This window comes from Salvelinus alpinus, chromosome 17 (assembly GCF_045679555.1).
Source record: "Salvelinus alpinus chromosome 17, SLU_Salpinus.1, whole genome shotgun sequence".
Lineage (NCBI taxonomy): Eukaryota > Metazoa > Chordata > Actinopteri > Salmoniformes > Salmonidae > Salvelinus > Salvelinus alpinus.
The window spans coordinates 29,959,073-29,973,828 of record NC_092102.1 but is presented as its reverse complement, the minus strand read 5'-3'; the positions used below and the strand labels follow the sequence as shown (position 1 = coordinate 29,973,828).

General features: G+C 44.4%; 3 protein-coding genes across 4 annotated transcripts; 1 reads left to right on the top strand and 2 right to left on the bottom strand.

Annotated features, from left to right (window-relative positions):
- The first annotated feature begins 146 nt into the window (after positions 1 to 146).
- On the top strand, positions 147 to 2,535 carry LOC139542719 (uncharacterized). Its single transcript, XM_071348492.1, has 4 exons — positions 147 to 492; positions 1,020 to 1,163; positions 1,291 to 1,506; positions 1,613 to 2,535. Exons 1-4 carry the CDS (start codon positions 480 to 482, stop codon positions 1,747 to 1,749), a joined length of 510 nt encoding a protein of 169 aa, XP_071204593.1. The 5' UTR covers positions 147 to 479; the 3' UTR covers positions 1,750 to 2,535.
- hyal3 (hyaluronidase 3) lies at positions 2,079 to 12,262 on the bottom strand. 2 transcript variants are annotated; one of them, XM_071348490.1, is made up of 4 exons: positions 12,150 to 12,262; positions 7,149 to 8,126; positions 4,529 to 4,650; positions 2,079 to 2,862 (listed from the first exon to the last, which is right to left on the bottom strand). In XM_071348490.1, the coding sequence occupies exons 2-4, from the start codon at positions 8,094 to 8,096 to the stop codon at positions 2,844 to 2,846; spliced, it is 1,089 nt and encodes a 362-aa protein (XP_071204591.1). In that variant the 5' UTR covers positions 8,097 to 8,126; positions 12,150 to 12,262; the 3' UTR covers positions 2,079 to 2,843. The 2 variants fall into 2 exon arrangements, with proteins under 2 accessions (XP_071204591.1, XP_071204590.1); XM_071348489.1 differs by having other exon boundaries at positions 4,561 to 4,650; positions 12,150 to 12,261.
- Positions 8,518 to 14,064, bottom strand: LOC139542718 (N-alpha-acetyltransferase 80). Its single transcript, XM_071348491.1, has 2 exons — positions 13,919 to 14,064; positions 8,518 to 9,823 (listed from the first exon to the last, which is right to left on the bottom strand). Exons 1-2 carry the CDS (start codon positions 13,924 to 13,926, stop codon positions 8,938 to 8,940), a joined length of 894 nt encoding a protein of 297 aa, XP_071204592.1. The 5' UTR covers positions 13,927 to 14,064; the 3' UTR covers positions 8,518 to 8,937.
- Between the last annotated feature and the right edge of the window lie 692 nt (positions 14,065 to 14,756).

The following is a 14,756-nucleotide window of genomic DNA, read 5'->3' as shown; positions in this document are numbered from 1 at the left end:
GGGGACGTTTCACATTGCTCTGGGTCCTGTTGCTTACTGTACCTCCTCTGCCTCTGTTGGATAATTGAATGATCCTGTGGCCCAGTAGCAGCTATTAATACCATCCTCGTCCCAGCTTCTATTTTAGGGTAGGGGCTGTTAGGGTGGGGGCTGTTAGGGTAGGGGCAAGCAGCAGGGAGCAAGGCAGGGATCGGGGGCACAGAGACACAGACACAAAACACTGGGTCTGGACTCGCTTCCGTGTGATAAGGCAATTATTCAACCTGGACTATATTCAGAAGGCTAATTAATACAGTTGTGGATGTATATTTTGTTTGATCCTATGACACTGGATAACCTTTTCCATCATTTGTTGTTGACACGTATTGGGAACGTATTGACAGCGGCTTTCTTTTCTTGAGGAGACGCACACGGAGACATACTGTATGTGAATTCTCCTCAGATACACATACTATACGTGTATCTTTCTCCCCTATTTAATGTTAACAGAAGGTAAGAGCAGAGAGAGGGGAGAATTCAAGGTGGCTGATTTGGTGGAATGGCACTATCTGGACACTTGATTGATTGTGAGGAGAAAATTCATGGATATTGTGTCCCTAAAGTTTTTGGGTGAAGCCCGGATACCTGAATAGAAAATGGGGTGGGAGTGTCTGGTTTGATGAATCATGCGTGTGTTTTTGTGTGTGAGAGAGTAGGACTATATCATGTCTCCCTTATATCATTGAAATAATAGTGCTTGCCTGTCAATGCCACCATACCAATATGCCAATATACAACTTAGTGTGCTTAAAGCATTCTTGTACATTATATAAACTAGGCTGCATGGCTGAAATGGCTTCACATTTTGGCTAGACTTGTGGAAACATTCCCAGTCAGACAAAGGGCCTGTTCTCAATCACCTCTCCCCTGGCCCTGGCCCTGAGTCCAAATTCCAACTTCCTGATAACAGTTTTATTTTGATTATCAGTGATACGATTTAGAGACCTGGTGTCCTCTTCTCTCTCCCTCCTTCCCTCCAGGGATTATGGCGAAACAACCTCCATCCCCTACCACTCCAGTATTTTTTACCCGGATCAGTGATCGGGATCTGACTGAGATCGAGCTACATTCCGTGGAGTCCATCAACGACCTGCACCGCACCCACCCAGAGCACAACCACAAAGGTACCAGATATTTCCAGGCTGTATTGTGTATAGTGATTGCATCCAAAACCACCATTGAAATGTGACTCTCATTACTCTCCATTACCTTTAGTCACTAGAATCTCCACTGTCTCTATGGTCTCTATAGGCAGCAGACGACCTCCCCTTCCTCCTGCTCCCTCCACCAATGGGAACCTCCATCTCCGGGACAGACCAGTTGTCTATCAGACAGGGCATCCAATGAGAAGCCGATGGCAGAGCACGCTCCGAGACCTGTTGATGCCCACCTCGTTCCGATACACCATGGGGTGTGCAGTGACATCATTGACGCTGTTGACGCTACTTCTTATCTTCTGTTTCTTAGGTAACGATATTCACTTACTCTTTCTCAATCTTGATCTGAAATCCAACCAGGCCTCAACATTTTGCCCATCCCTTTCTATGACTGTGTTTCTGCGTTCCCCCTCCAGTGCAGCAGGGTAGCGCTCTCCGGTCCTTAACTGAAGCAGTGAGGGAGAGACAGGCTGCGGCCCTAGAGGTCTCCCAGCTCATCCAGGAGCTGCAGGCGCTGCGCCACAACCTCACAGCCATCACGGGAGGATCCTGAGGAGCAGAGGTCACAGAGAGGAACACCCTTCACCCCTGGACCCTGAAAGCCCCGTCCTAGTGGCCCCTGGACACTAATGTAACACCAACTGTTAACTACCTGCCCCAACATCTCCACTCAAGTCAAATCCCTGCCCTGCACATGGTATTGGAACTTGGGCCCATCCAGAAACAACCCCTACTGCCATATGCACAACAGAGCCCGGGTGTGCACAACAGAGCCCGGGAGTTGGAACCCACAGAGAATGTTTCCATATACTATACTGTATATTTATGAGTTGTTTGATTTGCAAGACAAAAAGGAGAAAGAAAGAGACTCATTCAGTAAGATTGCAGGGTACTGAACACTTTATAGCATCTTTAGTGACATCACAGCATAAAGGACCACACTCTTCAACTGACAATTCATGTATTTGAACAACTGCATGATGACAGAAATGATTCAGGTTCGAGACGTCCATGTGATCTGTGACTTAAATATACTGTACATACAAGTTACAGCTGTAACTTTTAGAAGCGGTACTCTTTTACATGTATGCATGAGACAGGCGATGTATGATGAAATGTCACACCCATTTTGTTACTGACAAAACACAGTGCAAATTTGTTCTGACTATCACAACTTAAACATGTCACAAGTGGAACTGAATTGTATAGAATGAATACGCTGAGAACGTGCCTTAGCATTGCAACTGCCACAGTTTTCACTTTGATACACTTGGTGGAATTGCAATGATGCTACTGTATGCTGCGCATCAACCAAATAAACAAAAGAGGTGATATTATATATTGGTGATAGAGACTATATATTTTCCTGACACTAAGTGTTAGTGATTGAAGCTATCCTTTCCTGACACTTCTCACCCGCCCAGCCCTGATAGCACTGGCACAGGAAGTTAGTGCGGAGGTGGCTGAGGTCATGAGAGGGGTCAGGGAGGAAGTTGGAGAAGGAGTCAGAGAGTGGGATCATGTGGTCAGAGTAGGGGTCCCTTCTGGCACAGCGACCGTTGCCTTGACATCGCTCCTCGCTGCAACGCTGCACCCCTCTCTTCAGGGTGCTGATGTACTCTCCCAGTTCAGAATTAATGTAGTCCCTCAGTATCTCACACTGACGCTGCCAAGAGAGGAAGGGAAAGAGATATTCATATACAAATACAGAACAAAAACAAACTGCATACACACTCAAGGTTGTAGAAGTACAGTGCATTCGGAAAGTATTCAGACCCCTTGACTTTTTCCACCTTTTGTTACATTACAGCCTTATTCTAAAATGTATTAAATAAATATCCTCAGCAATCTACACACAATACCCCATAATGACAAGTGAAAACAGGTTTTAGACATTTTTGAAAATGTATAAAAAATGACAAACAGAAATACCTTCTTCACATAAGTATTTAGCCCCTTTGCAATGAGACTCGAAATTGAGCTCAGGTGCATCCTGTTTCCATTGATCATCCTTGAGATGTTTCTACAACTTGAATGGAGTCCACCTGTGGTAAATTCAAATGATTGGACATGATTTGGAAAGGCACACACCTGTCTATATAAGGTCCCACAGTTGACATTGTCCGTAGAGCTCCGAGACAGGATTGTGTCGAGGCACAGATCTGGGGAAGGGTACCAAAAAATCTCTGCAGCATTGAAGGTCCCCAAGAACACATCAACACAAGGCCTTCATCATTCTTAAATGGAAGATGTTTGGAACCACCAAGACTCTTCCTAGAGCTGTCCGCCTGGCCAAACTGAGCAATCAGGGGAGAAGGGCTTGGTCAGGGAAGTGACCAAGAACCTGATGGTCACTCTGACAGAGCTCTATAGTTCCTCTGTGGAGATGGGAGAACCTTCCAGAAGGACAACCATCACTGCAGCACTCCATCAATCAGGTCTTTGTGGTAGAGTGGCCAGACGGAAGCCACTCCTCAGTAAAAGGCACATGACAAAAGGTGCCTTTGACAAAATGCACCTAAAGGACTCTCAGACCATGAGAAACAACATTGTCTGGACTGATGAAATCAAGACTGAACTCTCTGGCCTGAATGCCAAGCGTCACGTCTGGAGTAAACCTGGCACCATCCCTACGGTGAAGCATGGTGGTGGCAGCATCATGCTGTGGGGATGTTTTTCAGCAGCAGGGACTGGGAGACTAGTCAGGATCTAGGTAAAGATAAATGGAGCAAAGTACAGAGAGTTCCTTGATGAAAACCTGCTCCAGAGCGCTCAGGAACCTCAGACTGGGGAGAAGGTTCACCTTCCAACAGGACAACGTCCCTAAGCACACAGTCAAAACAACGCAGGAGTGGCTTCGGGACAAGTCTCTGAATGTCCTTGAGTGGCCCAGCCAGAGCCCGGACTTGAACCCGATCGAATATCTCTGGAGAGACTTGAAACGCTCCCCATCCAACCTGACAGAGCTTTAGAGGATCTGCAGAGAAGAATGGCAGAAACTCCCCAAATACAGGTGTGGCAAGCATGTACGTCATACCCAAGAAGACTCAATGCTGTAATTGCTGCCGGAGGTGCTTCAACAAAGTACTGAGCAAAGGGTCTGAATACTTATGTAAATGTAATCTTTCAGTAATTTAAAAAAAATCATTAGCAAAAATGTCTAAAAACCTATTTTTGCTTTGTCATTATGGGGTATTTTGTGTAGATTGATGAGGGGGGAAAAAACACTTTAATCAATTTTAGAACAAGGCTTTAACATAACAAAATGTGGAGAAAGTCAAGTGGTTTGAATACTTTCCGAAGGCACTGTATGTATATTATAGTGGATGTACATGCACAAACTGTGAGGTCTCCAGGATCTGACCTTTGACTTAGCGAACGCCTGCTCCCCCCACAGCACCACTCCTGCCATCCCCAGCGCTGCACTCTCTCCCAGTGTGTGCTCCAGATCCGTCTGAAAACACACACACACACAAAAACAGACAGGTATCAACCACCTACAAAAATGCATACACTTGAGGTGAGATGATTGAGTCTAATGGTTAAACACCTGGAGAATAAACCCTGCTCCTCACAGCCGCCCATGTCCCTTAATGTTGATGATGTGGTTGTTACTGACAAGGAGCACATGGCTGAGCTCTTTAATCACCACTTCATTAGGTCAGGATTCTTATTTGACTCAGCCATGCCGCCTTGCCCATCCATTTCCTGCTCTCCCACCCCTTCTAATGTGACTATCCCCGATGCTGTTCCCTCTTTTTTCCCTGCCCCGCTACAAAGTTTCTCCCTCCAGGCGGTCACTGAGTCCGAGCTGCTGAAGGAGCTCCTTAAACTTGACCCCAACAAATACATCTGGTTCAGATGGTTTAGACCCTTTCTTCTTTAAGGTTGCTGACCCTATCATCGCCAAGCCTATCTCTGACCTTTTAACATGTCTCTCCTCTCTGGGGAGGTTCCCATGGCTTAGAAGGCAGCCACGGTCCGTCCTTTATTTAAAGGGGAGATCAAGCTGATCCTTTGTTTATCAAAAGTGTTGGAAAATCTTGTCAATAATCAACTGACTGGCTTTCTTAATGTCTATAGTATTCTCTCTGTATGCAATCTGGTTTCCGCTCAGGTTATGGATGTGTCACTGCAACCTTAAAGGTCCTTAATGATGTCACCATTGCCCTTGATTCTAAGCAATATTGTGCTGCTATTTTTATTGACTTGGCCAAAGCTTTTGATACGATAGACCATTCCATTCTTGTGTGCCGGCTAAGGAGTATTGGTGTCTCTGAGGGGTCTTTGGCCTGGTTTGCTAACTACCTCTCTCAAAGAGTGCAGTGTATAAAGTCAGAAAATCTGCTGTCTCAGCCACTGCCTGTCACCAAGGGAGTACAGCAAGGCTCGATCCTAGGCCCCACGCTCTTCGAATTTATATCAACAGCATAGCTCAGGTAGTAGGATGCTCTCTCATCCATTTATATGCAGATGATACAGTCTTATACTCAGCTGGCCCCTCCCCGGATTTTGTGTTAAATGCTCTACAACAAAGCTTTCTTAGTGTCCAACAAGCGTTCTCCCTTAACCTTGTTCTGAACACCTCCAAAACAAAGGTCATGTGGTTTGGTAAGAAGAATGCCCCTCTTCCCGCCGGTGCTATTACTACCTCTGAGGGTTTAAAGCTTGAGGTAGTCACCTCATACAAGTACTTGGGAGTTTGGCTAGACGGTACACTGTCCTTCTCTCAGCACATGTCAAAGCTGCAGGCTAAGGTTAAATCTAGACTTGGTTTCCTCTATCGCTCTTTCACCACAGCTGCCAAACTAACCCCGATTCAGATGACCATCCTACCCATGCTAGATTATAGAGACATAATTTATAGATTGGCAGGTAAGGGTGCTCTCGAGCGGCTAGGTGTTCTTTACCATTCGGCCATCAGATTTGCCACCAATGCTCCTTATAGGACACATCACTGCACTCTATACTCTTCTGTAAACTGGTCATCTCTGTATACCTGTCGCAAGACCCACTGGTTGATTCTTATTTATAAAACCCTCTTAGGCCTCACTCCCCCCCATCTGAGATACCTACTGCAGCCCTAATCCTCCACACACAACACCCGTTCTGCCACTCACATTCTGTTAAAGGTCCTCAAAGCACACACATCCCTGGGTCACTCCTCTTTTCAGTTCGCTGCAGCAAGAGACTGGAACGAGCTGCAACAAACACCCAAACTGGACCCATTTTATCTCAATCTCTTCATTCAAAGACTCAATCATGGACACTCTTACTGACAGTTGTGTCTGCTTCGCGTTATGTATTGTTGTCTCTACCTTCTTGCCCTTTGTGCTGTTGTCTGTGCCCAATAACGTTTGTACCATGTTTTGTGCTGCTACCATGTTGTGTTGCTACCATGTTGTTGTCATGTTGTGTTGCTACATGCTGTGTTTTCATGTGTTGTTTCCATGCTATGTTGTTGTCTTAGGTCTCTTTATGTAGTGTTGTGGTGTCTCTCTTGTCGTGATGTGTGTTTTGTCCTATATTTTTATTTTATTTTTTATTTTTAATCCCAGACCCCGTCCCCGCAGGTCTTTTGCCTTCTGGTAGGCCGTCATTGTAAATAAGAATTTGTTCTTAACTGACTTGCATAGTTAAATAAAGGTAAAATAAATAAATACAAATAATGCAGGGATAGAATATCTTTCCATTGCTTGCTGGCATCTCCTGCCAGGTGTGCTCATATGTCACTGTCTGTATGGCAAGGTCAATGGGAGACTAGTTTGATTACTTGTATGTGATATCAGCCCAAATAATAGTAAATCCTGCCAAATATGATATCAAAGAGTTTATAATATTCATAACATAAGTGCATCACTGTTAGTGTATGTTTTGAAGAATTGATTATAACTCTGTAATAACACAGTCATGGGATAGGAAACATTTTCCAACTTTACTGTTATATTTTACCTTGTTGAGGAAGTGGAGGGTGTGGGCGAATGCCACTCTGGCATAGGGCAGTACAGGAGTGGCATGGGTGCTAGTGGGGTACTGATTAGCCACCCTCAGGGCCTCCAGAAGCCTATGTCTGACCAGGAGGGTGGCATCAGAGGACCCTGCCAGACGTTGGGGTAGGTAGATGCTAGGGTAGAGGGCAGTGGACTGGCGCCACAGCCAGGCTAGCTGGTCATTCTTCTGCCTGGTCTTGGAGTGGCAGTGGCCCGTGTAGCTGTGGCCTTTCTGCTTCCTGTGGTAGTTGAAGCATTCAGGGAAGCTGTAGAAGCCCCAGAGTCCCCTCGGTCGCAGACACACTCCTAACTGCAGTGTCTCAGACATGAAGGCCCTGGCACCCCTCTCAAACTCCTTACGGGCCAGGGAGTTCACTTCCTGTTTGGTTAGCTCTGGATGCTCCCCTCTCACTAGTTTTTTAGACAGCCGGCGGTACTCCAGCTTAATGCCGAAGTCTCTCACCCACAAGGGGCGCCACTCCTCCCAGTCGATGACGGCCAGGCCGCTGAACCCTGTCCTGAGCAGGGCTGAGATCTGGGTCTGGGCCAGGGCCAGGTGGGCCTCCAGGTCTCCCCTCTGGGGAACCCCTCCATTAACCTGCAGACCTTCCTGGGAGATGTAAGGGTAGAGGCCTAGCTGATTGTGGTAGAAGATGCTCATGTTCTGGCCCTGGAAGCGCTGGTGGTGGTTCTCCACGATGTCGAAGGCCCCCAGGTCCAGGTGGATGCCATAGTGTTCCTGGCAGCTCGCTGTGGGCATGTTCCAGACCATGGTGAAGGGCCTGCCCTGGACCACTGGCCTTGCAGCAGCCACAGACCCTCCAGACTCATCACCCACTGCCCCCCACTGGGGAGTGACAGGGATGGTGGAGAGGAGGAGGATGGTGAGAGGGAAGCTCTGTAGCAGCATGGCTGTTCACTGGTTAATGTGTTGTCGTGCCTAAAGAGAACACACAGACAGACACATATCTGTTCAAACTAAATTCATTTTGACTGATGTTAATATTTCAAGAGATTAAACAGGATCTTAAGGACTTACAAATTCTTAACATATTGTATAAATTGGAATTCGTAACATAAAGAATATTTTTTTGCAGGATGTAACATATCACACGAAATGGATGACATGTACTCAACTGTGCAATTTTCAGGGAACCCTTTTAGCTCGCGAGCACTACTTTCAAAACTACTGGCTGAAATGATACAAAACCTCTGTTGCATCCCTTTCAAGACAAGACCATTGGAGATTGTCTACAAGATGCTTGGATGAAAAGGTATTTAGAAATGTGCAATCTTAAACGGTGACCCATAGAAAACACATAACAATACACTTTAGTACACAGTCCTTTATTTCAACATCAAAATGATTGAAACATTAGGCCCAAAATATAGCCCCAGTGATAATTATTTAGTTTGATCAGGTAAAGTTAACCATTCATTTAATACATGTTTTATTTTAGGACAAGAAAAAACAACTTACTTAAGGCACATGAGAACAAACATTTGGTATTCTTGGTTCAAGTGTTATCTCAGTCTAAAGCACCAAGTATCTCTGACAAGAACTCAAGGAGCGCCAGCCAGACCCCAAAAATATCCTTCCTTCTCAGTCTGTCAACCTCTTGTCAAACCCTACAGGCTGTGGTACTAAATAGGCCAAAGGCAGTGTCCTTTTCCTCAATGTCCTGAGCATGTGTGTGTGTGAGGCTGAGTGACATGGGTGACATGGTCTGTGGTCATCCAGGCCCTCAGACTCAGATGTCCTTGTGCATCCAGAAGATAGGAACTCCTTTAGCATCTCTGTAGGGCGTCTCCTCAAGAGTCTGAAACACCAGTCGGTCCGGACACTGAGGAGGAGGAGGAGGAGGAGGAGGAGGAGGAGGAGGAGGAGGAGGAGGAGGAGGAGGAGGAGGAGGAGGAATAGAGGGAGGAGGTGGAAGACCAGAGGGAGGAGAGGGAGGTGGATGACGAGATAGAGCAGAGGGAGGAAGGAGAAGAGGTGGGGGAGTAGGAAGACTAGAAGGATGAGTGGGTGGTGGAGGAGGAGGCAGAGGTGATGGAGCCGGCCCTATAAAGGAAGGAGGGATCTGGGGTGGTGATGGTGGTGGTGGGCCTCCCTGTACCTCACCCTGGGTGTCGTCTGTCCCTGGGAGCTTGGAGAACCTCTCCAGCACCTCCATGGGCATGAAGGAGGCCATGACACCAGCATTCTGTACCGGCATGGACAGAACGTAGCCCAGGTGGGCATAGAAGTGCTGCTTGTCGTGGGTGGTCAGACACAGCCTCAGGAACCCTCGGGCCTTAGAGTAGCGCTCCGTCTCCTGCATCAGTGTACGACCGTAGCCCTTCCCCCTCTGGGCCTTGGACACCACCACCGACTCCACAAAGAGGCTCCCAGGGCGGGACACCACGCGGGACAGCCGGACGTGCCCCAGGAGCGTCTCTCCATCCCCACCGTCCCTGTTCCCAGAGCCCTGCAGCAGCACCAGGGCTACGGGGAACTCCTGGCAGGATTTCTGGAGGGCGTGAACCCGGGCACCGTGGCTCCGCTGCCACTCGCTGTTCACCAAGTCGGCGCAAGGCTCCAGCAGGTCCGGACGCTGGTGCAGGGGGATTGCCCACACTCCCCCACTGTCAAACCTGTGACCCCCCCAGACAACACGGGACAGCCAGGGTCAGAACACACAGAGGGAGGGGATTCCATCTTCATGCACATGCCCCTGGTCACATCATCAGACAACTGCACTGGGAACTACTAAATTCCCCAGTGTGTCACAAGTATAGTTATGACACAGCATTTAATAGATAGGCACCAAATTTGACAACAAACAGTAGATAGGCATCATAGACATAGATTATAGACGCAACCTCAGTGTAATTCAAGCAGTCTTGCAATGATCATGGTTTTTACTGACAATCCATGGGCTCATCGGGGGTTGAAATAAGACCCACACCAGCCAGGATAACAGTAGAGACTTTTAATCTCGTTCTCTTCCTCCCCTCCCTCCCCTGTGACCTTCGCTGCTGGACCCTTGTCTGGGACACCGAGGGTAAAATGATACCTTGTTTCACTGCACCTACTGTACAGCTAAAGTAGGATGCATGCCCAAGTGCATTGATGAGACTCAGTTATTAACATGCAGCCCCTGGACAGGAGAGAAGCTGTAAACATTTCAACAGTACATTTGTCAAAAGGTATTACAGTACATCAAGCATCATCATTTCCATTTCTCAGATGCTATACAAAGCAGGCCTCAAGTTTAGTACAGTGTTCCAGATAGTCTGTGTCACAGAGTGTGGTCAAAGCTGACAGGCTTAAGATGATCAAGAGATGTGCTGAGATGTGCTGAGCGTCTATAACACCAGTTTACACACTATCTCCCTCAGGCATAAATGGGGAAGTAATTACTTCACAGCGTTTCTTGATAATATCAGCTTCAAGGAAGAGACACACTGAACCCACTCATTCTTGGGATACATGTAATGTACATAATGTTCTCCACAGAAAATGTACCGTTTAAAAAAAAGGTCTTGCATCATTACTATTCTTATTTACCACTGAGGAAAACATGTTTCTTCTCCTCCCCCTGGTGATTGGAAGAAATAAGCTGACTGGACTAGTTGAGAATATCTGACACAACAAGACCTGCGGTTGCCCCTCTCCCCAAACATTAACTGTGTCGTGTTGTATGGCCAAAACCAATACAGATACACAAATAAAAGTGAGAAAAATTGGTTTCATGGTTATATATTCATTCAGTTTGTAATACTTCTTTTGGTACAATACATCAACTTAAATAGATAAAATAATTGTCATTATAGAAAGCTCATAATGTGGCCTACTTCTTAATGTATGTATTATTTTCCCACAAATATTTGTCTTAATATTAACAACATTTGAAATATATATTTTCATAGACCAAAGTATCAGCTATCATCACACCATGTAAAGGAACAACCTCTCCTAATTCTTCAATTTGTTCATAAAATGCAACTAACTGGATGTATGTCAGACACCTTAAAATAAACATATTTGAACCAAAATGTATATCCTATCTTAATCTATCAGGGAAATGGAGTTGACAGTTTATGGTTGTGACCATGGTGATTTCAATATTGTTTGTTTAAATCTATCAAAAGTAGAGAACTTTCCAGACCATGAACAGTCTTGTTGCACTACAGGTAATGAAGACAAGAAGAAGGGATCCTTATGGAGTAGTTGACCCTGCTCATTCCTCACTCATTTAGAATTTCAGACAAATTTGACGGAGTTGACCAAATCTCTGGACACATTTTTTTTTAGCAATTACAGTTTTGAGAGAAATATTCAAAGAGGGCTATTGCAAGACACTGCAAAATATCATTTTTCGGTTGATATTAATCATTGCCTGTTTTTGTAACATTTTCAACCTTTTTTGGTGGCATTTCCGAGCATAGAGCCGACATGGAAATGTTGCATTATTTAAGCTCAAATAATGCATTAAAATGTTTTTTTTTACTATAAATAAAGTTTCCCTGCTGGACAAGGTTTGTCCCGACTTTCAAGAATCCCTGATCTACATCTTAATATCATTGTCAGAATTTTCTACAAGAGTTTTATAATTTATTAGAGCAGCATCCTTTACAACTTTGCAAATGACTCTCAGACAAACTCATGAATTGATCTAAATCTATGATCTGGTATGTTATCAAAATCTGGGGCACCTCGCACAACACTGGGTAGCAGTGAACAAGAGCCACCATTCCTTAAATGCAGAAAATATTTGCTGAGCATTATTTTGTATAATAAAGACAACACAGGCAGAGAAAACTCATGCTGCTGCACTGTAAAATGTTCTATTTGCTTACACATAGAACAGCCTCCTAAAACCAGTAGAGAAACACATATGATAAGAGTACGATACTAGGCCTATACCAAGCAAAATACAAAAGAAACAAAATGTCCTTGCAATTGCAGACATCTTACCTAGTTCTACTGCAGAGTGGACTAGTGACTGGCAGGCAGAGAGGAGAGAGTATGCCAATAGTCTAATGACATGACACTGAAAATGCTAATAGACATCAAAAACCAGGAAATAACTTACATGACAGTTGTGACAGCAACTCAACCACAAAATCATTATCTCATCTAGTGTTAAATAACACACTTCCGATGTGACAAACATGGCAAGGGCTGTTTATTCCAGTAAATTAAATTGTAAGTGTGTTAATGTTAGCTGATACATACATCATTTAGTTACACATTAGATGTACTGCATATGCAAGCATTGGTCGTAGGCCTATACTTTTCCAAATAACGTGGAATTTAGTGGGGAGATGTCATTATGATTTGTAGACTATATGGTATTTTACAATACAGCCACTGCTGCAGCTATCTAAAACGTACAGTATGTGGATACAAATTGATTAAGTATAGAGCCCCTAGATTACTGAATAACAGCATTATGAAGGGGAGCTTGTCATTGATCTTCTGTATGACACATGAGTTGTAAAATAGTACTTTCTTAGGAACACTGTTCTTATCTCAAGATATCACTCACTGGTTCCTCTTATGTAAAGGATCTCACCACCACCAGAGCCTTATAAGACACTCGGGAACCCGAGTGGCACAGCGGTCTAAGGCACTGCATCTCAGTGTAAGAGGCGTAACTACAGTCCTTGGTTCACATACAGGCTGTATCACATCTGGCCGTGATTGGGAGTCCCATAGGGCGGCGCACAATTGGCCCAGCATCGTCCGGGTTTGGCCAGGGTATGCCAACATTGTAAATAAGAATTTGTTCTTAACTGACTTGCCTTGTTAAATAAAGGTTAAAATAAAAAATAATCTTTTCAACAATTTTCTTTTTTATATAACCACCAGGTCAAGTGATTTTAAAGCCCATCTTTCTCAATTGATTCAAATATTTTGTGTTTTTTAAACAGGCAATCTGCAATTGCTACATCCATTTTTGGACTTTAAATTAATGATATAAACCCATTGATTCCTGAAGAATATAACTAATGAATGCCTCATGAGCTTAGTTTAACTTTCAAACTCAAATATAAGCTTGTTTTTCTCCATTGTTTGTAAACAATGCATTTGTAAACAAACACTGTATAGCCTCAAAACATGGTTAAAACTACTTTTTAAAAAAATGGATGGTCAGTCCTTGCATCCATAGCTCTGTCTATTCATTTGAAAGTCTTTCTCCCGCCCCCAATCTTTTACCAAAATAGTGGCGGGGTCACGACTTTGTTAATGTTTGAACTGCAAATTGCCCCTTTAAGCTGCAGGTATGGAATTATTGTCTTTAAAACTAGGTGTTGGTTAAATAAAAATACAACATAATACTGAGTGAAATAATAAGAAACACTGTCAAACATCTCAGCTACTGAAAAATTACAGGATAGGCTTTTCACTTCCACTGCCAAATAAGGGCAGGTCCAAAAATGAGTGACAGCACATCAGAATGCGCCCTAACCATTTTGTCGTAAAAGCATTGCGTTTACAGTACAGAATGCAACAAATAATCACTGTGAACGACATAATATGCAACATAAATCGTGCTGGCTCGGGAAGTGCATTGAGTAATCCAAATGACGCCTCGACTTCGAGCACTTCCAGAAACCATTCTTTAAATATCATATTCCAAATATCCAAGACCTAATAGCCTAAATTTGTATTTTGTTAAAGTGGAAAGCAATTGTGACAAATGTATGCTGTTAAAGCCTAATACCACAGCTAATACCTACATGTTCATGGTTTCACGCTTCTTCCACCGAAAGTTGGCTCGAATCTGAGACACGCGCTGTTCCTGGATCGGTTTTGGTTTCCTTAACCAAACTAATCAGGGTAATGGTTCAGTAGCCTTCACTGGTCTGCGATCAGGATTTACCGCACTTGGTCAGGAAATATACTTGGTTAATCTTTGGCTGTGATCACTGGATCTATGTGGACAAGAAACGTAATGCGTCCACCCAGCGTATGGGAGGTATCATAGCATCTTTTAAAAAACGATGTTTAATTCAATGGATATGTCAGTGGTATTGAAGACCAACTCGTGTCTCCTTTTCTCCTTATTTAAACACGATTTACTTAAAAGGCACATCTCAATAGGTGGTCCAGGTATGTAACGAGTCCCAAATTGGGGGAGGGAGGGGGGCATAGCAGCAGGAAGTAGGGATACTGAGGTGCTGCAGCACACCCTGAAAAATCAGCATACCCCCAAAAATATCCTATATTAGCGGTCCGATAAAGCCTTCTGTAGTGCGGGCTAAAATCGCAGCAACACCCACGGCTCTGTGGGGACGGGGTTGTTCTCTATTGCTCTGTGGGGAGACTGATGACATAGTATCAGACCAACTCCTTGAAGTTTGCCGTTGTGTCTAAAAAAATATATATATATATTTTGCTCAACGTTTTTTACCCTTTAGTGTGTACACATGCTTGGAATATCGTTTTTCAAAAGGAAACGTTCAGAAATCATTGGAGGATGTATTTCATGGATATGACTTTCACTTATTCAGGGTTAAATAGGGGTTGATGCCCCCCCTGCATTGAACAATAACTCTTCCATAGCCAGGAAACCAT

Bases quoted from the DNA above. Each gene is read 5' to 3' on its own strand.
- LOC139542719 (XM_071348492.1), top strand. The intron at 1,164-1,290 runs GTACCAGATATT...TGGTCTCTATAG, and splicing joins CCCAGAGCACAACCACAAAG to GCAGCAGACGACCTCCCCTT. The intron at 1,507-1,612 runs GTAACGATATTC...TTCCCCCTCCAG, and splicing joins TCTTATCTTCTGTTTCTTAG to TGCAGCAGGGTAGCGCTCTC.
- hyal3 (XM_071348489.1), bottom strand. From the start codon at position 8,096: ATGCTGCTACAGAGCTTCCCTCTCACCATCCTCCTCCTCTCCACCATC. The intron at 4,651-7,148 runs GTAAAATATAAC...GTGTGTTTTCAG, and splicing joins CCCTCCACTTCCTCAACAAG to ACGGATCTGGAGCACACACT. The intron at 2,863-4,560 runs GTCAGATCCTGG...CTCTCTTGGCAG, and splicing joins AGGCGTTCGCTAAGTCAAAG to CGTCAGTGTGAGATACTGAG.